Raw genomic sequence first — 21,504 nt, 5'->3', positions numbered from 1 at the left:
TGATTTATATGGAGGAAGATACAATAAGTTCTAGAAAGACAAAGAAAAATCATGAAAAACATGTTACGTAACGAAAAAGAAATCCATAGATATTAATGAAAACTGGGGTATGTGGGCAAGTATCAAAGCCTAATGAATTTACTAACAAATGACATTCTGTACCATACATGCAATATTATGAAAGTGAATTTTGCCCACTCTATTTTAGTGAATACTATTAACCAAAAAACACGATGGAGGTGATAGAGGTGAATGAATTCCTAGCCAATGCATACAGACAGAGACGATAAATCAGTAAAAAATGCACAACAAGCAACAGAATGCAACAAATGTGAATGTATAGGTAGCCACAACATATATAGACAAGTATTTCAGTGAAAACCGGTACAAAGCAGACAGCAAAATAGTAAGTGTAAAAGAGTTTCATTATTGTGCTCATTCATATTTTTACCCAGCAAGTAACAGGTATTAAGCCTAGGAGAAATATATCTTTCCATGAATATAACTCATATAATAAGCAGAAAGGAAGCTTAAAAAGTATCAAGAAGGTTTTTGTATTTATCCTAGAACTTAGAATCATCTTCCACATCCAAGAAGATGACATCCCAAGACCTCAAAAAACCATCATCCCTAGAATCCAATTAAAAAAGATTTTCAAATGTAAGAAAATCCAAAGGACTCCACAACATTGTTTTAGATAAACGTGGATGTTTGTGTTTTCTTTTTTTCTTTTGCCGCGCCGCGTGGCCCTGGCCGTGAAAGCACCGAGTCCTAAGCGCTGGACCGCCAGGGAATTCCCTAAATGGGGAATTAGAGATGTGGGGGCTTGACTTTTTCTTTTTCTTCTCCGGTAGCTAAGATCTACAAGCGAACGATGGCTGTTGATCAATGTGCTCTCTGTGTTAGGAAGGAAATAACTGTAAAAATTGAAAAGCAACCTTGCCTTAGAAGGTACATATCACACAAAGGAAATAGTCCTTCTGATTCAATGTAGAAGATATCATTTAAAATGTTTAATTGGTCAAATGTCTACCTAGTTTAAAAATTAGAAAGAATAGAACACTGAAAAGCAGCCCCCTAGATAACCACTTTGGTTTCTGGTTTCTAGGAAGCATCATTTCTAAAACATACTTCTAAAATGTTTCTATTCCAAACTGTCAAGTGCCAGCTGTATTCAGAGAGGCAATAAAAGAAAGAAAACGGAGTATGACTTTTCTGATAGGCTGCCCTTCCTGGTGATCCCCTGTTCTGGCCTTACTTTCCTTCTTAGTCTGTTAATGTAAGGATTTGCTACCATCAGCTTTGTTTTGCCCTGCTCTGAGCAGATTTCCCTCTGTGCTGTTTCTGCTTTAATTTAAAATCTTTGGCTCCCATCAACATTCCATGGCAAACTGCCTCTTTCTTGAGAGCTCCTCTATGCTTTCCCTCTTCATTCTTATATTTTTTTCCCATCTCTTGGTTCCTGTTGGCCTGTGCTAATGAAAACAATCCTAAACTTGCTTACGTTTGACTCTGTGCCTCCCTATATAGCCCAGTACTCTCCATCCTCTCTCCCTATTCTCTCTTTTCAACTAGTCGAAATACTAGTGGAGGGAGACCATTGGAGATGAAACATCTTGGTATATATCGCTAGTTTTCTGTGTCACCTGGCTTTTCTATGTTTCTGTTGAAACACTCTTTTGAGAAGTCTCTGATTTCATTTTCTACATGGGTACCCTTTAAGGCTCAATATTGGAAAAGAAGGGGATCAGAGTGATCAACCCAATGTGGTATCCTAACGTAACAGATAAGGAAAGCAGCAGGCTTTGTGAGGCAGTCAGTGATTTGTCCAAAGTCACACAGACAGTAAACGTCAAAGTCAAAACTGAAATTAGGTCTCCAGACTTGTAGTTCAATACTTTCCCTCATTATTCCACGCTATTTTGAATCTCCTCCTCAATTTAGGGGCAAAAGAAATCGAACGCAAAACTTTCCAAAGTTTCTTTTCTTACCTGACATGGTCAGAGAAGAGGAGACATCAACTGCAGGTACAAGGGATGAGGAGACAACACTAGAGGATGTCTGAGTGGCTGCAGCTGAACGGCGCACGTGTCCAGTACAAAGGTCACTGGTTACTGGTCCAAACGGCTCCACGGAAACCCCAAGACCTCTACCAAGTGGTAGTAGGTTTGGTAGGAGAGTGATGTCACAAAGCAGGCAGTTGAAAGGTATGAGCTAGCCAATAGGGAGGTCCGATCCCCAACAGGAGGGCGGGCTTGGGTGAAGAGAGCGTAGGAGAGCTAAAACAACCCCTCAATTTCTGAGCTCTGGGGAGGAAATCCTAGAAGACAGATTTACCTCCCCCAGGCTCTTCCATTAGGGAAATCATTGCAACATTTCTTACAGACGTTCATTAATATAATTAACTAACAGTTACTTATATTCTACAGAGTATTCTATTTTATGTATCATATACTTAGAGCTATATAGATCTTATTTAACTAGTATCCTTAGGAAGGAAAGAGCCATGTAGTTTGAACTATTACAGTTGTAACTTGGTTAAAGAGCAGGGTGAAGTTTGTTGAGTGTACCCTGTGGAGAATGTTGTGGTCCAAGGCTCTTCTCTTTTAGTTTCTTCTCCTTGACTCCTACCTTCCTTGGGCTGGGCTAGGCTGGGGGCCAGGTTGGACTTGCGACTTAACATTTCTCTTCCGCTTTCTTTTTTTTTTTTTTTTTTCTTCCATTATGGGCATTGCTTCTAGGACAAGCCTTGATCTTGCATTGGATGTTCCTTCCTGTCAACTTCCAGCAGCAGGAGTCTTCTTTTCAGTGCTTGATGCTTCACGAAATAGACTCTGCCCATTGGCAGCAAATACCAGAGAGCCAGGAGACAGAGCTGGTTGCAGACCTTTCCTCTTCCAGCCTTTGGTTGCAATTGTTTTGCCCATGATTTGCTAGCTCTAGTTCCTTGGGCCACACAGGTATCCTGCCATCCAGCTCTTTTTATATGTGAGAGACATTCTGAACACTGTCCCTCTTTCTTTGCACAGAAGTATATACAGTGTGGCAGTTACCGTAATCTCCTCCCCCTTGCAAACAGCCCCTCTAGAATCTCGGACCTCTAGGACTCTCTGTCTTGCATGCTTGGGTGCAAGGCCAAGCACAATGAAGAGGAGAATAATTAGAGAAAGAGGAGGACATTGGTGGAGAACTGGGAGCAGGTAAGGTGAAAGGGCACCGGAGAAAAGAGATGCATGTAGGTTTTTTGGTTTCTGTGGGAAACAAGTTGACACACTTGGGCCTCATTTTGTATTAACAGAACAGAGAGTTGTAGATATAAGTAGCTAGATCGTGCAGCAACTGCCATGAAGTCTGTACACTGAAGAGAACAGTCTCACATCTAGTTTTCATTTTGTTTTATGTCATATTACCTTATTTATAGCATTCACTGGTATGTTTGTAGAACGCAGATGTTTTCAAATGCTCTGGTTTTGTCTACATGGTTATTTCCTTGTCCTATTTGTAAGGAATCCAACATTGTAAGACATATTGCATGTTTTTCTCTTGACGATTGTTTACCTTGAAGCGTCATGAGCTAACTTGAGCTGTTGGATTTTGTGGAGAAACTTTAAAAAGGGTCTGTGAAAAAGGCATTGTGGTGAGTCGCATTATGCACCCGAGCGTAAGGAGCAGATATCTGCCACCAGCCCAGCTTGGCCTGGATTGCCTCTGTGTTAGTTCCCCTGGTTAGTGCTTTTCTCCCTAACCACTCTTGTGACTGTGATAATGTGAGTTAAGGGCTGAGTTGCTAGTGATTTATGTGTGAGGTAGGCTGGTTTGAGGGAGGAAATCTATGGACCTAGTCATTTTCCTTGGTGGTAAGCTTTCAGGGGTGCAAAGATCGATCTTCCTGGGGACTTTTCTGGTACCAGGAAGATATCGCATAGATGGGACCTCCAAAGACACACATTTAATTTTTAGGCCTGTTGTTCCTATTATGGGATGTGAGTTTCTTCACTGATGGGGATGCTGCTTATCTGAGAAGAAACTGTGAAAGGTGGTGTAGTATAGAGGTGTGGCTTAAGCTTTTAAGTTTTCTTCAAGGTTTTTCCCCTAAGCTTCATACTTCAGACGGCCTACTTACATGAGACTAGTATGTGATGTCAGGCTAACAACTTCCTAAATACCTGCAAGCCAGATCAGTGTCTCTTTTCTCTATATTCCCATGGAAATCAAGGGTCCCGCCGAATTTTCCATCGAAACAGTTGATTTGTGCTGTCTCTAGGAATTCTACAGGGCGTACCGTTGCTTCCTAACCGGTGTCATTTGGGAGATCGATCCCCCTCTGTACGTTCAAATGATTAATTTTGAGACTCTGCTCATGTGTGCAGTAAACCCTTTAATTCCCTAAGACCTTCCTTTCCTCCATCTCATACCCCATGAAGCCCGCTTCAGTTTATCTCCTGAATTTCTTTGGAATCTGTCAGCTCTCCCTCAACATCCTAATACTGAACTTGCCTGTCTGTTGCGATTAGGTCCTAACTAGTGTCCATATATCTTGTTTCCCTCCAATCCATTCTTCACACAAGAAAGCTTCAAAGCAAGTTGGAACATTGCTCATAAACATCGCTCACAAACATTGTTTTGAGAATAGAAAACACACTGGTGGCCTTTAAGACTCTGCGTGCTCTAGAATCCTCTCTGCTTCTCTAGCCCCATCTTGTGCCACGTTTGCCCTCACTTTCTATGCTTCAGATACACTGAATTAACCTTAGTTCTCACTCATCTGACAGAAGTCAGTTGAGAAATTATTTTTCACTGTGATTCCTAGCATTAAGGAATTTGATGATCAGGTTTTGTATGAGGACTAAAACTAAACTGGGAAGTGGAAGAATTGCGTTTCAACTGTTTCAGTCAACACGCATGTATTAATGATACCTAAGTATTGAACACCGGGCTAGGTTTCATGAGGGATACAGAAGTTCTGGCCATCTCTGGTTTTGGGTATCCCTTATTTGTTGAGACCTTTGCGTTGTTTGGTTGCCTTTTGTCTGTTTTCCAGATGGGAAAACAGGAACAAGGGAAGTATAGGTTATTACTAGGTGGGGTTGAACAAGTGGAGCAGCAAACTGCAAAGCAGAAAGAAGAGGGACGTACTATAGAGGGATGTGATTTCCATTTTCAAGGCGCCTGCGTCCTGTGCAGGGAGACAGCCTAACATAAAATGTGCCTAACAAAAGATCTATTGACTTCTTACTAAAAATCTCCAGTTCATATAACCCAGGGGTTTATACCTTCTCCTTTAAAAGTTCTATTCCTGGGACTTCCCTGGTGGTCCAGTGGTGAAGACTCTGCGCTTCCAATGCAGCAGGCGTGGGTTCAATCCCTGGTTGGGGAGCTAAGATCCCACATGCTGCGCAGCCAAAGAAATTTTTTTCAAAAGTTATACTCCTGTGTTGTTGAATTTAGTGGTTTAGATTTTGTTTGAATGTTAAGAAGATTTCAGTTTATTTACCAGGAACAAACAAAACATAATGTAAAAATAGTTTCCCAGAAACGATTTCCATCGTTCTCTTCTTCCCTTTCTCCCGCAGACTGACTGGTGTTTCATCTTGACAAGTTCTCTGAAGTTCTCTGTCATTCCATAGGAAAGCGGTCTGGCTTGGAGGTTGCAATCCCAGGGAATTTTTCATCAGCGGGGAAGTCTCCATCACTACAGAGGAATCAAGGTTGAAGTCAGTCCCGGGTAAGTGAGATGCTCCCCCTAAACACCAACACAGCAGTCGTGTACCTTTCAAGGGGTTCAGGGGCAAGATGGGCAAGGCATTTCTACTAACTCTTCTTAAGGATCATGGACAGTGTGCCCTATGCTACGAGGTAAGCGGTGACTGTTGTAATTCTTACTGGTGATCATTTCATGTCACTGATCCTTGGCTCTCTTTGTATCTCATAGGACTGTTGTAAGTCCAATACAAAATGAGTCTTCTTTTTAAAAAACTGAAATGTTTTACAAAGCCTAGCATTCTCATAGAGAGTCCTTTGAATTCTCCCCACTTTCCCGAGAGGCTAAGAACACTTCACACCATGAACTAGGAGAGGGGGTAGAGCCCTTTCTGATGAAATATAGAAACAAAGACAGAGTCTTAGCCTGCTTGCTCTCTGGACAGGATCTCGGACCACAAGGTCTTAAATCCTGGTATAAATGACGGAAGTGAGGACAGTTCAACTGGCACTCTCATAACAAGAGTTCTGAAACACCTTCCAAAGAGACTGTAGCAGTAGACGAGGGAAGGGAGTGCTACAGTGTGGTAGTACAGGGGGAATGCTCGGCTACAGCAGTGAAAAATGTGGTACCTATTGGTGTGCTCTCGGGGTTCTTGTACATGTAGCATAGATGACCTTTACAGTGTCCCTCCCACCTTCCCACCTGCATTAGGTGTTCTGTTTTTTTGTTTGTTTGTTTGTTTTTAATTTACGTTTATTGATTGATTGATTGATTGAACTTATTTATTCTACGTATTTATTTTTTTGGCTGCACTGGGTCCTCATTGCTGTGCACGGGCTTTCTCTAGTTGCGGCTAGCGGGGTCTACTCTTGGTTGCGGTGTGCGGGCTTCTCATCGCGGTGGCCTCTCTTGTTGCGGAGCATGGGCTGTAGGCGCGTGGGCTTCGGTAGTTGCGGCTCACGGGCTCTGGAATGCAGGCTCAGTCGTTGTGGCACATGCGCTTAGTTGCTGCACGGCATGTGGGATCTTCGCAGACCGGGGCTCGAAGCCGTGTCCCCTGCATTGGCAGGCGCCACCAGGGAAGCCCTAGCTGTTCTTATATAGAGTCTAAAAACAGAGAGCACTGAGAGAAGGTAGTGGTTATTAAAGGCTCAGGATCTAAATTCTACCTGTCTCTACACCCCTTCCCAGCTGTCGATTTGACCCCGTTTGTGAATGCCGACCTCATTCTTCAACTTTCTCTGCCGTTTGTATACTCACCTTGAAAACTTGTTTCTGTGATGCGTTGAGCAGACACAGGGTGGCAGATTGCAGAGGTGGAAGCTGGTGGTCGGATATTTGCGGGCTGAATCTCCTTCAGTCCCATTCCCATTTCTGGTTGCGCAGAGGCCCTACTTCCTGTGTATGACGCGGAGCCATAGGATTGCGGGCAGGAGCCAAGTTCTCCATACAGTGAAGACCCCAGTGTGCCTTGGTTATAGTAATATACCTGGCTTCCTTCCTGGTAGGGAAGTGACAGGCGGCTATGCCCCTGATTTGTTCGTGGGCCTCCTGATACAGCAGTTCCCTTGGCTCTGGCCCTGTCGTCAGCTGCCCCTAGGAGGACTCTGAGCCCTAGCCACTTCTCTGGTAGATTTGCCTATTCCCCCACTATAATCACACCTGAATAAGGCAACTCAAACCTTTCAGAGATGTGTCGTGAACCTCTTGTTTTCTGAAATACCTATCTGGTGGTTGTGAGACTTAAGGCCAACCTCCCCGAGAGACTTTGTTTCTATTTCTCCTAGTAAACCTAGACTCATCTCCTGTCACCTTCAACTCTACTCCAATTGTGTTCTTTCAACCCAGACCCCTGACCCTGCTTTTTACTTCTGCCATTTCATCCTCACTCCTGCTTCCTTTCCTAAATCCATACGTCTCTTTTGGCCTTCCTAGCCCTGGGCCAAGTTCCTTCCTCTTTCCTCAGTTTTTACCCCTTTCCTTCATTCTCCCATCCAACTTTCAGGCCTTCCTTTCTCACGCCCCAGTTAGCAGCATCTCAAAATTCGAAAGGTTTATTACTCATCTATTAATTCTATTCCATTTACTTATTCGGTTCTATACCTATCTTACCTATGTATGGAAGAACCGCTGGTAGCCAAGGTGGCAGCAAGAATCCTAGCAGCTGTCACCTGACGTATCCGTAGTAGTCAGCAATTTCCATTTCTTTGTCCCTCTGGGTGAAAAATTGCAGCTTCCCCGAAGAGGTGTATCTGGCAGCATTCTCCCGTTGTTGTTGAGCCCGCCTCTTCATGGCCTCTCGCTCTGGCCTCTGCTCTTGTTCGATGGGCTTTGACATGACTGGCTCAGGCACGTTGGGTTCCCTCCATGGAACTCGTTGCTTGCTGAAGTCTTGGAGTAGAAGTTGGGTTTGGAGCTTGGGTGGGGACTGGCGCTTAGTCACAGCAGGGGGAACAGGCTCGCGCTGGAGAGAAGCGCCAGATGAAGTTTTGTAGGGTGCAGGCCTAGGAGCAGCAGGCTGAGGGACACGAGGCTGGGTATGGTTGGTCCAAGCCGGTTGGGTTGGGTTGGCCACAGTTGGCTGAGCTGGTTTGGCGGGACCTGGCAAAGAGGCAGGAGCTGGCTGGGATGAATTGACTGCAGCAGGTTGAGCTGAGTCAGTAGAACCAGGCTGGGCACGGTAAGCCACAGCAGGCCGATGTGAGGCCAGAGACTGTGGCCTCCGAGGAGCGGGTCGAGCTTGAGGCTTGTCCCAGGCAGAAAAAGGCAGAGGTATCAACTTGACCTTCCCAGGAGGAGGCCGCTCACACTGGGATGGAGATGGACACTCTGTTTCAGCACTGCTGTCTGGTTTCTGGGCTTGGACTTGCGTTTTCTCAGGCCTCTTACCCTCACGTGGGGTATGCCGCCGTGGCTGGATCGCTGGGGGTGGCTGGGGGTCTTTGGGGTTGCTTGAATTTCCCAAGAGCCGACAGGAAGAGAGCCCAGTTTTCGTCTCATTCTTCTTCCCCAGCGCATGAAGAACCTTCACAGACTCCAGCATGCGCACGCCAAGGGAGGTTCGAGGCTTTTGAAAGCTCTCTTGGCGAAGCTCAGTTTGGTGTTCCTTTCGCTTCGTGTTGGGGATTGCTGGCTTGTCTTCTGCCTTGACTTTGTTCCCTGACTGCTTGTTCTCTTCAGCCTTGTTTCTTCCTCTGGTCCTTTTGGTCTTTTCCTGCCCATGGCTCTCAGTTTTGCTGATCTTTCCGGATGCAGCTTTCTGAGGTTTGCCTTGAGAGTGCTTGGCCGTGTTCGCAGGAGCCCTGTCACTGACTGCAGCAGTGCATATAACCGCTTCTCCCCCTAACAGGCACTCTGGATCCTTTGGCTGGATTTTGGCCTTGGGAGCACCACCGATAGGCTCAGAGGCTTTCTGTTTGTTCTTCCTGGGTTGATCAGAGGGAACCTTTACGACACTTGGCTTTTCCTGCACCTGATTCACCTTAATGGCTCTGGTGTCTTCAGCTTTGATCACGTTGGGACCTTGGGATCGATCAAGATCTTTCCAAGAATTAAAGAGCTGGGGAAGGTGAATATCCTCCGCCAGTGTAGTAATGTCTGCAAGACCACTGCTAGGTTCAGTCCCATTTTCAAGTGTCCCTAGGTCCTGACGACTCAGGCTGTTCTCTCCCAGATCAGCATTTTCAGAACCAGGCTGCTCCTCTTGGCTGAGGGGATCGGTGCAGGCCAGCGGCTGGGGAATATCAGGGATTCCCAAAGGGAGTAGTGGAGGATCTTGGTTTTCTATTGGGATCTGGTAGGCCTCCAGAGGCTTTGACAGCTTGGTTTTGATATCCTCCACGTTCTTACTCTCTGTTTGTCCCTGGCTTGGAGCTGGAGGCAGGGCCAGGAGACGCCTGGCACTCTGGACTGGAGCTGTCACTGAAATGTCCCCAAGTTCAGATGGTGGGTTACTCTCAAGTATGTGACTGTTTCTGCTACTGCAGGACTTGGGGAGTTCTTGAGTTTGTGTCACACAAAACGTCTGGCTTGGAGGTTGCAATCCCAGGGAATTTTTCATCACCAGGGAAGTCTCCATCACTACAAAGGGATCAAGGGAGAAGTCAGTCCCTGGTAAATGAGATGCTCCCCCTAAACACCAACACAGCAGTCATGTACCTTTCAAGGGGTTCAGGGGCAAGATGGGCAAGGCATTTCTACTAACTCTTCTTAAGGATCATGGACAGTGCCCTATGCTACGAGGTAAGCGGTGACTGTTGTAATGCTTAACTGGTGATCATTTCATGTCACTGATCCTTGGCTCTCTTTGTATCTCATAGGACTGTTGTAAGTCCAATACAAAATGAGTCTTCTTTTTAAACAACTGAAATGTTTTACAAAGCCTAGCATTCTCATATAGAGTCCTTTCAATTCTCCCCACTTTCCCGAGAGGCTAAGAACACTTCACACCATGAACTAGGAGAGGGGGTAGAGCCCTTTCTGATGAAATACAGAAACAAAGACAGAGTCTTAGCCTGCTTGCTCTCTGGACAGGATCTCGGACCACAAGGTCTTAAATCCTGGTATAAATGACGGAAGTGAGGACACTTCAACTGGCACTCTCATAACAAGAGTTCTGAGACACCTTCCAAAGAGACTGTAGCAGTAGACGAGGGAAGGGAGTGCTACAGTGTGGTAGTACAGGGGGAATGCTCGGCTACAGCAGTGAAAAATGTGGTACCTATTGGTGTGCTCTCGGGGTTCTTGTACATGTAGCATAGATGACCTTTACAGTGTCCCTGCCACCTTCCCACCTGCATTAGGTGTTCTTTTTGTTTTTTTGTTTTTTTTAATTTACGTTTATTTATTGATTGATTGTTTGAACTTATTTATTCTACGTATTTATTTTTTTGGCTGCACAGGGTCTTCATTGCTGTGCACGGGCTTTCTCTAGTTGCGGCTAGCGGGGTCTACTCTTGGTTGCGGTGTGCGGGCTTCTCTTGTTGCGGAGCATGCGCTCTAGGCGCGTGGGCTTCGGTAGTTGCGGCTCACGGGCTCTAGAATGCAGGCTCAGTCGTTGTGGCACATGGGCTTAGTTGCTCCACGGCATGTGGGATCTTCCCAGACCAGGGCTCGAACCCGTGTCCCCCGCATTGCATTGGCAGGCGGATTCTTAACCACGGCGCCACCAGGGAAGCCCTAGGTGTTCTTATATAGAGTCTAAAAACAGAGGGCACTGAGCGAAGGTAGTGGTTACTAAAGGCTCAGGATCTAAATTCTACCTGTCTCTACACCCCTTCCCAGCTGTCGATTTGACCCCATTTGTGAATGCCGACCTCATTCTTCAACTTTCTCTGCCGTTTGTATACTCACCTTGAAAACTTGTTTCTGTGATGCGTTGAGCAGACACAGGGTGGCAGATTGCAGAGGTGGAAGCTGGTGGTCGGATATTTGTGGGCTGAATCTCCTTCAGTCCCATTCCCATTTCTGGTTGCGCAGAGGCCCTACTTCCTGTGTATGACGCGGAGCCATAGGATTGCGGGCAGGAGCCAAGTTCTCCATACAGTGAAGACCCCAGTGTGCCTTGGTTATAGTAATATACCTGGCTTCCTTCCTGGTAGGGAAGTGACAGGCGGCTATGCCCCTGATTTGGAATCTGAGATGGTGCTCCCTGAGCAAGCCTGGCAGAAAGTGATGGATATAGAGGGACCATGTTATTGGCGTCTGAAGTTTTATCATACTGGGCTGCCATAAACATGGAGGAAGCAGCTGGGTGCCGGTCAGTGAGTGCCAGAGTAAAGTCTCCGAGTGAAGAGGAATTCTTTTCAGTGCTTCCTGTGATGTCCCACTCAAGAACACCTGGATAGGAAGGAGCTGAAGTGGAGATCTGGCTGTGGTCAGTAACTCCAGATAACATAGTCGTGCTGGAATGTTGGTAAAGGTAGGCACTACCCATGAGTGTCTGGAAAGAGGTACCGGTAGCCGATGCCGAACTGACGGCAGGGGCAGAGACTCTGGAGAAGTTGCAGACACTTCGTGTTAGGGAAGTTGCATTGCTCACCACAGGAAGACAATGCTGCAGAGAATTTAGAGTTCCAAGTAGAGATGGATTTTGGAAATTTTCTGTAAGAACAAGAGGGTCATGAAAAACTCAGGGAGGTTGAGAAATTCTCACTACGTTTGAGGAACAGCATTATCTTAAGGTTCTTGCTCTCAGGACACCTCTACTATCGACCCTTCCTGAGAAACCCAAAATCAGACAGTTAATGATGGCTGTAAGGACTGAGCAGTTTTCCACTCTTCTGTATTAACTGCCTGTGCTCCCATCTTGGGCACAGATGGGCAGAAGAGCCAAGTGGTATGGTTCAGACATTGTTCTCTAGGCTGGAAGCAACCTTCTCCCTGCCCTGTCTTTCCCTTCAGCCTGCACTCGTATTGACTTCTATGCTATTTCCTAGACTGGAAGCATTTTAGAACTAGGAGGCCCTTAGAGAACTTTCTCTTTTTTCAGTCTCATTTCACGAGTAAGGAAACTGAGGCTCAGAGAGGTCGGGTTGACTTGTTCAGGTTCTCTCATTATGTTAGTGTCATTACCAGGTTTCAGAACCTAAGTATCCTGACTTCCTTGCCAGGACTCCACTCTGAGCATGATAGTGCCAGAAAGCAGGAGAAATAGAACTTATAATATAAGCATTTTTTTTGTCCATTAGAAAACAGTACGGCCATTACCATTGTCATCTTCAGTGTCTCCCTTTGCTTGTGCAGTTCCCACGCTATTACCTAGAGTTGACGTATAGCTCAGTCCAACTGGTGAACTGAAAGAGTCATTTTTGCCCTCTTCAAGCCTGGTTTCTCATCCTACCTCAAAATGATTACCCGAAAGTGGATTTCTTAAGTGCTTTTGGAAAGAGAAAAGTTATCTGATTACTTCAGATTACTCATCTATAAAGTGGTTATAACACCACCACCAATAATAATAGCAGTAATAATTAATAGATGAATAAGCTGATCTATTGCGTATGATTTATATGGAGGAAGATACAATAAGTTCTAGAAAGACAAAGAAAAATCATGAAAAACATGTTATGTAACGAAAAAGAAATCCATAGATATTAATGAAAACTGGGGTATGTGGGCAAGTATCAAAGCCTAATGAATTTACTAACAAATGACATTCTGTACCATACATGCAATATTATGAAAGTGAATTTTGCCCACTCTATTTTAGTGAATACTATTAACCAAAAAACACGATGGAGGTGATAGAGGTGAATGAATTCCTAGCCAATGCATACAGACAGAGACGATAAATCAGTAAAAAATGCACAACAAGCAACAGAATGCAACAAATGTGAATGTATAGGTAGCCACAACATATATAGACAAGTATTTCAATGAAAACCGGTACAAAGCAGACAGCAAAATAGTAAGTGTAAAAGAGTTTCATTATTGTGCTCATTCATATTTTTACCCAGCAAGTAACAGGTATTAAGCCTAGGAGAAATATATCTGTCCATGAATATAACTCATATAATAAGCAGAAAGGAAGCTTAAAAAGTATCAAGAAGGTTTTTGTATTTATCCTAGAACTTAGAATCATCTTCCACATCCAAGAAGATGACATCCCAAGACCTCAAAAAACCATCATCCCTAGAATCCAATTAAAAAAGATTTTCAAATGTAAGAAAATCCAAAGGACTCCACAACATTGTTTTAGATAAATGTGGATGTTTGTGTTTTCTTTTTTTCTTTTGCCGCGCCGCGTGGCCCTGGCCGTGAAAGCACCGAGTCCTAAGCGCTGGACCGCCAGGGAATTCCCTAAATGGGGAATTAGAGATGTGGGGCTTGACTTTTTCTTTTTCTTCTCCGGTAGCTAAGATCTACAAGCGAACGATGGCTGTTGATCAATGTGCTCTCTGTGTTAGGAAGGAAATAACTGTAAAAATTGAAAAGCAACCTTGCCTTAGAAGGTACATATCACACAAAGGAAATAGTCCTTCTGATTCAATGTAGAAGATATCATTTAAAATGTTTAATTGGTCAAATGTCTACCTAGTTTAAAAATTAGAAAGAATAGAACACTGAAAAGCAGCCCCCTAGATAACCACTTTGGTTTCTGGTTTCTAGGAAGCATCATTTCTAAAACATACTTCTAAAATGTTTCTATTCCAAACTGTCAAGTGCCAGCTGTATTCAGAGAGGCAATAAAAGAAAGAAAACGGAGTATGACTTTTCTGATAGGCTGCCTTTCCTGGTGATCCCCTGTTCTGGCCTTACTTTCCTTCTTAGTCTGTTAATGTAAGGATTTGCTACCATCAGCTTTGTTTTGCCCTGCTCTGAGCAGATTTCCCTCTGTGCTGTTTCTGCTTTAATTTAAAATCTTTGGCTCCCATCAACATTCCATGGCAAACTGCCTCTTTCTTGAGAGCTCCTCTATGCTTTCCCTCTTCATTCTTATATTTTTTTCCCATCTCTTGGTTCCTGTTGGCCTGTGCTAATGAAAACAATCCTAAACTTGCTTACGTTTGACTCTGTGCCTCCCTATATAGCCCAGTACTCTCCATCCTCTCTCCCTATTCTCTCTTTTCAACTAGTCGAAATACTAGTGGAGGGAGACCATTGGAGATGAAACATCTTGGTATATATCGCTAGTTTTCTGTGTCACCTGGCTTTTCTATGTTTCTGTTGAAACACTCTTTTGAGAAGTCTCTGATTTCATTTTCTACATGGGTACCCTTTAAGGCTCAATATTGGAAAAGAAGGGGATCAGAGTGATCAACCCAATGTGGTATCCTAACGTAACAGATAAGGAAAGCAGCAGGCTTTGTGAGGCAGTCAGTGATTTGTCCAAAGTCACACAGACAGTAAACGTCAAAGTCAAAACTGAAATTAGGTCTCCAGACTTGTAGTTCAATACTTTCCCTCATTACTCCACGCTATTTTGAATCTCCTCCTCAATTTAGGGGCACAAGAAATCGAACGCAAAACTTTCCAAAGTTTCTTTTCTTACCTGACATGGTCAGAGAAGAGGAGACATCAACTGCAGGTACAAGGGATGAGGAGACAACACTAGAGGATGTCTGAGTGGCTGCAGCTGAACGGCGCACGTGTCCAGTACAAAGGTCACTGGTTACTGGTCCAAACGGCTCCACGGAAACCCCAAGACCTCTACCAAGTGGTAGTAGGTTTGGTAGGAGAGTGATGTCACAAAGCAGGCAGTTGAAAGGTATGAGCTAGCCAATAGGGAGGTCCGATCCCCAACAGGAGGGCGGGCTTGGGTGAAGAGAGCGTAGGAGAGCTAAAACAACCCCTCAATTTCTGAGCTCTGGGGAGGAAATCCTAGAAGACAGATTTACCTCCCCCAGGCTCTTCCATTAGGGAAATCATTGCAACATTTCTTACAGACGTTCATTAATATAATTAACTAACAGTTACTTATATTCTACAGAGTATTCTATTTTATGTATCATATACTTAGAGCTATATAGATCTTATTTAACTAGTATCCTTAGGAAGGAAAGAGCCATGTAGTTTGAACTATTACAGTTGTAACTTGGTTAAAGAGCAGGGTGAAGTTTGTTGAGTGTACCCTGTGGAGAATGTTGTGGTCCAAGGCTCTTCTCTTTTAGTTTCTTCTCCTTGACTCCTACCTTCCTTGGGCTGGGCTAGGCTGGGGGCCAGATTGGACTTGCGACTTAACATTTCTCTTCCGCTTTCTTTTTTTTTTTTTTTTTTCTTCCATTATGGGCATTGCTTCTAGGACAAGCCTTGATCTTGCATTGGATGTTCCTTCCTGTCAACTTCCAGCAGCAGGAGTCTTCTTTTCAGTGCTTGATGCTTCACGAAATAGACTCTGCCCATTGGCAGCAAATACCAGAGAGCCAGGAGACAGAGCTGGTTGCAGACCTTTCCTCTTCCAGCCTTTGGTTGCAATTGTTTTGCCCATGATTTGCTAGCTCTAGTTCCTTGGGCCACACAGGTATCCTGCCATCCAGCTCTTTTTATATGTGAGAGACATTCTGAACACTGTCCCTCTTTCTTTGCACAGAAGTATATACAGTGTGGCAGTTACCGTAATCTCCTCCCCCTTGCAAACAGCCCCTCTAGAATCTCGGACCTCTAGGACTCTCTGTCTTGCATGCTTGGGTGCAAGGCCAAGCACAATGAAGAGGAGAATAATTAGAGAAAGAGGAGGACATTGGTGGAGAACTGGGAGCAGGTAAGGTGAAAGGGCACCGGAGAAAAGAGATGCATGTAGGTTTTTTGGTTTCTGTGGGAAACAAGTTGACACACTTGGGCCTCATTTTGTATTAACAGAACAGAGAGTTGTAGATATAAGTAGCTAGATCGTGCAGCAACTGCCATGAAGTCTGTACACTGAAGAGAACAGTCTCACATCTAGTTTTCATTTTGTTTTATGTCATATTACCTTATTTATAGCATTCACTGGTATGTTTGTAGAACGCAGATGTTTTCAAATGCTCTGGTTTTGTCTACATGGTTATTTCCTTGTCCTATTTGTAAGGAATCCAACATTGTAAGACATATTGCATGTTTTTCTCTTGACGATTGTTTACCTTGAAGCGTCATGAGCTAACTTGAGCTGTTGGATTTTGTGGAGAAACTTTAAAAAGGGTCTGTGAAAAAGGCATTGTGGTGAGTCGCATTATGCACCCGAGCGTAAGGAGCAGATATCTGCCACCAGCCCAGCTTGGCCTGGATTGCCTCTGTGTTAGTTCCCCTGGTTAGTGCTTTTCTCCCTAACCACTCTTGTGACTGTGATAATGTGAGTTAAGGGCTGAGTTGCTAGTGATTTATGTGTGAGGTAGGCTGGTTTGAGGGAGGAAATCTATGGACCTAGTCATTTTCCTTGGTGGTAAGCTTTCAGGGGTGCAAAGATCGATCTTCCTGGGGACTTTTCTGGTACCAGGAAGATATCGCATAGATGGGACCTCCAAAGACACACATTTAATTTTTAGGCCTGTTGTTCCTATTATGGGATGTGAGTTTCTTCACTGATGGGGATGCTGCTTATCTGAGAAGAAACTGTGAAAGGTGGTGTAGTATAGAGGTGTGGCTTAAGCTTTTAAGTTTTCTTCAAGGTTTTTCCCCTAAGCTTCATACTTCAGACGGCCTACTTACATGAGACTAGTATGTGATGTCAGGCTAACAACTTCCTAAATACCTGCAAGCCAGATCAGTGTCTCTTTTCTCTATATTCCCATGGAAATCAAGGGTCCCGCCGAATTTTCCATCGAAACAGTTGATTTGTGCTGTCTCTAGGAATTCTACAGGGCGTACCGTTGCTTCCTAACCGGTGTCATTTGGGAGATCCACCTCTGTACGTTCAAATGATTAATTTTGAGACTCTGCTCATGTGTGCAGTAAACCCTTTAATTCCCTAAGACCTTCCTTTCCTCCATCTCATACCCCATGAAGCCCGCTTCAGTTTATCTCCTGAATTTCTTTGGAATCTGTCAGCTCTCCCTCAACATCCTAATACTGAACTTGCCTGTCTGTTGCGATTAGGTCCTAACTAGTGTCCATATATCTTGTTTCCCTCCAATCCATTCTTCACACAAGAAAGCTTCAAAGCAAGTTGGAACATTGCTCATAAACATCGCTCACAAACATTGTTTTGAGAATAGAAAACACACTGGTGGCCTTTAAGACTCTGCGTGCTCTAGAATCCTCTCTGCTTCTCTAGCCCCATCTTGTGCCACGTTTGCCCTCACTTTCTATGCTTCAGATACACTGAATTAACCTTAGTTCTCACTCATCTGACAGAAGTCAGTTGAGAAATTATTTTTCACTGTGATTCCTAGCATTAAGGAATTTGATGATCAGGTTTTGTATGAGGACTAAAACTAAACTGGGAAGTGGAAGAATTGCGTTTCAACTGTTTCAGTCAACACGCATGTATTAATGATACCTAAGTATTGAACACCGGGCTAGGTTTCATGAGGGATACAGAAGTTCTGGCCATCTCTGGTTTTGGGTATCCCTTATTTGTTGAGACCTTTGCGTTGTTTGGTTGCCTTTTGTCTGTTTTCCAGATGGGAAAACAGGAACAAGGGAAGTATAGGTTATTACTAGGTGGGGTTGAACAAGTGGAGCAGCAAACTGCAAAGCAGAAAGAAGAGGGACGTACTATAGAGGGATGTGATTTCCATTTTCAAGGCGCCTGCGTCCTGTGCAGGGAGACAGCCTAACATAAAATGTGCCTAACAAAAGATCTATTGACTTCTTACTAAAAATCTCCAGTTCATATAACCCAGGGGTTTATACCTTCTCCTTTAAAAGTTCTATTCCTGGGACTTCCCTGGTGGTCCAGTGGTGAAGACTCTGCGCTTCCAATGCAGCAGGCGTGGGTTCAATCCCTGGTTGGGGAGCTAAGATCCCACATGCTGCGCAGCCAAAGAAATTTTTTTCAAAAGTTATACTCCTGTGTTGTTGAATTTAGTGGTTTAGATTTTGTTTGAATGTTAAGAAGATTTCAGTTTATTTACCAGGAACAAACAAAACATAATGTAAAAATAGTTTCCCAGAAACGATTTCCATCGTTCTCTTCTTCCCTTTCTCCCGCAGACTGACTGGTGTTTCATCTTGACAAGTTCTCTGAAGTTCTCTGTCATTCCATAGGAAAGCGGTCTGGCTTGGAGGTTGCAATCCCAGGGAATTTTTCATCAGCGGGGAAGTCTCCATCACTACAGAGGAATCAAGGTTGAAGTCAGTCCCGGGTAAGTGAGATGCTCCCCCTAAACACCAACACAGCAGTCGTGTACCTTTCAAGGGGTTCAGGGGCAAGATGGGCAAGGCATTTCTACTAACTCTTCTTAAGGATCATGGACAGTGTGCCCTATGCTACGAGGTAAGCGGTGACTGTTGTAATTCTTACTGGTGATCATTTCATGTCACTGATCCTTGGCTCTCTTTGTATCTCATAGGACTGTTGTAAGTCCAATACAAAATGAGTCTTCTTTTTAAAAAACTGAAATGTTTTACAAAGCCTAGCATTCTCATAGAGAGTCCTTTGAATTCTCCCCACTTTCCCGAGAGGCTAAGAACACTTCACACCATGAACTAGGAGAGGGGGTAGAGCCCTTTCTGATGAAATATAGAAACAAAGACAGAGTCTTAGCCTGCTTGCTCTCTGGACAGGATCTCGGACCACAAGGTCTTAAATCCTGGTATAAATGACGGAAGTGAGGACAGTTCAACTGGCACTCTCATAACAAGAGTTCTGAAACACCTTCCAAAGAGACTGTAGCGGTAGACGAGGGAAGGGAGTGCTACAGTGTGGTAGTACAGGGGGAATGCTCGGCTACAGCAGTGAAAAATGTGGTACCTATTGGTGTGCTCTCGGGGTTCTTGTACATGTAGCATAGATGACCTTTACAGTGTCCCTCCCACCTTCCCACCTGCATTAGGTGTTCTGTTTTTTTGTTTGTTTGTTTGTTTTTAATTTACGTTTATTGATTGATTGATTGATTGAACTTATTTATTCTACGTATTTATTTTTTTGGCTGCACTGGGTCCTCATTGCTGTGCACGGGCTTTCTCTAGTTGCGGCTAGCGGGGTCTACTCTTGGTTGCGGTGTGCGGGCTTCTCATCGCGGTGGCCTCTCTTGTTGCGGAGCATGGGCTGTAGGCGCGTGGGCTTCGGTAGTTGCGGCTCACGGGCTCTGGAATGCAGGCTCAGTCGTTGTGGCACATGCGCTTAGTTGCAGCACGGCATGTGGGATCTTCGCAGACCGGGGCTCGAAGCCGTGTCCCCTGCATTGGCAGGCGCCACCAGGGAAGCCCTAGCTGTTCTTACATAGAGTCTAAAAACAGAGAGCACTGAGAGAAGGTAGTGATTATTAAAGGCTCAGGATCTAAATTCTACCTGTCTCTACACCCCTTCCCAGCTGTCGATTTGACCCCGTTTGTGAATGCCGACCTCATTCTTCAACTTGCTCTGCCGTTTGTATACTCACCTTGAAAACTTGTTTCTGTGATGCGTTGAGCAGACACAGGGTGGCAGATTGCAGAGGTGGAAGCTGGTGGTCGGATATTTGCGGGCTGAATCTCCTTCAGTCCCATTCCCATTTCTGGTTGCGCAGAGGCCCTACTTCCTGTGTATGACGCGGAGCCATAGGATTGCGGGCAGGAGCCAAGTTCTCCATACAGTGAAGACCCCAGTGTGCCTTGGTTATAGTAATATACCTGGCTTCCTTCCTGGTAGGGAAGTGACAGGCGGCTATGCCCCTGATTTGTTCGTGGGCCTCCTGATGCAGCAGTTCCCTTGGCTCTGGCCCTGTCGTCAGCTGCCCCTAGGAGGACTCTGAGCCCTAGCTACTTCTCTGGTAGATTTGCCTATTCCCCCACTATAATCACACCTGAATAAGGCAACTCAAACCTTTCAGAGATGTGTCGTGAACCTCTTGTTTTCTGAAATACCTATCTGGTGGTTGTGAGACTTAAGGCCAACCTCCCCGAGAGACTTTGTTTCTATTTCTCCTAGTAAACCTAGACTCATCTCCTGTCACCTTCAACTCTACTCCAATTGTGTTCTTTCAACCCAGACCCCTGACCCTGCTTTTTACTTCTGCCATTTCATCCTCACTCCTGCTTCCTTTCCTAAATCCATACGTCTCTTTTGGCCTTCCTAGCCCTGGGCCAAGTTCCTTCCTCTTTCCTCAGTTTTTACCCCTTTCCTTCATTCTCCCATCCAACTTTCAGGCCTTCCTTTCTCACGCCCCAGTTAGCAGCATCTCAAAATTCGAAAGGTTTATTACTCATCTATTAATTCTATTCCATTTACTTATTCGGTTCTATACCTATCTTACCTATGTATGGAAGAACCGCTGGTAGCCAAGGTGGCAGCAAGAATCCTAGCAGCTGTCACCTGACGTATCCGTAGTAGTCAGCAATTTCCATTTCTTTGTCCCTCTGGGTGAAAAATTGCAGCTTCCCCGAAGAGGTGTATCTGGCAGCATTCTCCCGTTGTTGTTGAGCCCGCCTCTTCATGGCCTCTCGCTCTGGCCTCTGCTCTTGTTCGATGGGCTTTGACATGACTGGCTCAGGCACGTTGGGTTCCCTCCATGGAACTCGTTGCTTGCTGAAGTCTTGGAGTAGAAGTTGGGTTTGGAGCTTGGGTGGGGACTGGCGCTTAGTCACAGCAGGGGGAACAGGCTCGCGCTGGAGAGAAGCGCCAGATGAAGTTTTGTAGGGTGCAGGCCTAGGAGCAGCAGGCTGAGGGACACGAGGCTGGGTATGGTTGGTCCAAGCCGGTTGGGTTGGGTTGGCCACAGTTGGCTGAGCTGGTTTGGCGGGACCTGGCAAAGAGGCAGGAGCTGGCTGGGATGAATTGACTGCAGCAGGTTGAGCTGAGTCAGTAGAACCAGGCTGGGCACGGTAAGCCACAGCAGGCCGATGTGAGGCCAGAGACTGTGGCCTCCGAGGAGCGGGTCGAGCTTGAGGCTTGTCCCAGGCAGAAAAAGGCAGAGGTATCAACTTGACCTTCCCAGGAGGAGGCCGCTCACACTGGGATGGAGATGGACACTCTGTTTCAGCACTGCTGTCTGGTTTCTGGGCTTGGACTTGCGTTTTCTCAGGCCTCTTACCCTCACGTGGGGTATGCCGCCGTGGCTGGATCGCTGGGGGTGGCTGGGGGTCTTTGGGGTTGCTTGAATTTCCCAAGAGCCGACAGGAAGAGAGCCCAGTTTTCGTCTCATTCTTCTTCCCCAGCGCATGAAGAACCTTCACAGACTCCAGCATGCGCACGCCAAGGGAGGTTCGAGGCTTTTGAAAGCTCTCTTGGCGAAGCTCAGTTTGGT

General features: G+C 45.2%; 1 protein-coding gene across 1 annotated transcript in view; it reads right to left on the bottom strand.

Moving 5' to 3' along the window:
* LOC309653825 (uncharacterized protein) overlaps positions 1-21,504 on the bottom strand; it is a gene marked incomplete at both ends in the record, with an annotated part of 154,776 nt that overhangs the window by 81,046 nt on the left and 52,226 nt on the right. The window contains one exon of the mRNA XM_082478623.1: positions 1,992-2,050. Within this exon, the coding sequence (XP_082334749.1) occupies positions 1,992-2,050 (59 nt within the window). The remainder of the gene's footprint in view (positions 1-1,991; positions 2,051-21,504) is intronic.

This window comes from Balaenoptera physalus, assembly GCF_965194825.1.
Source record: "Balaenoptera physalus genome assembly, contig: HAP1_SCAFFOLD_1268, whole genome shotgun sequence".
Lineage (NCBI taxonomy): Eukaryota > Metazoa > Chordata > Mammalia > Artiodactyla > Balaenopteridae > Balaenoptera > Balaenoptera physalus.
The sequence above is the reverse complement of the archived record's forward strand: the minus strand, read 5'-3'. Positions and strand labels throughout refer to the sequence as shown.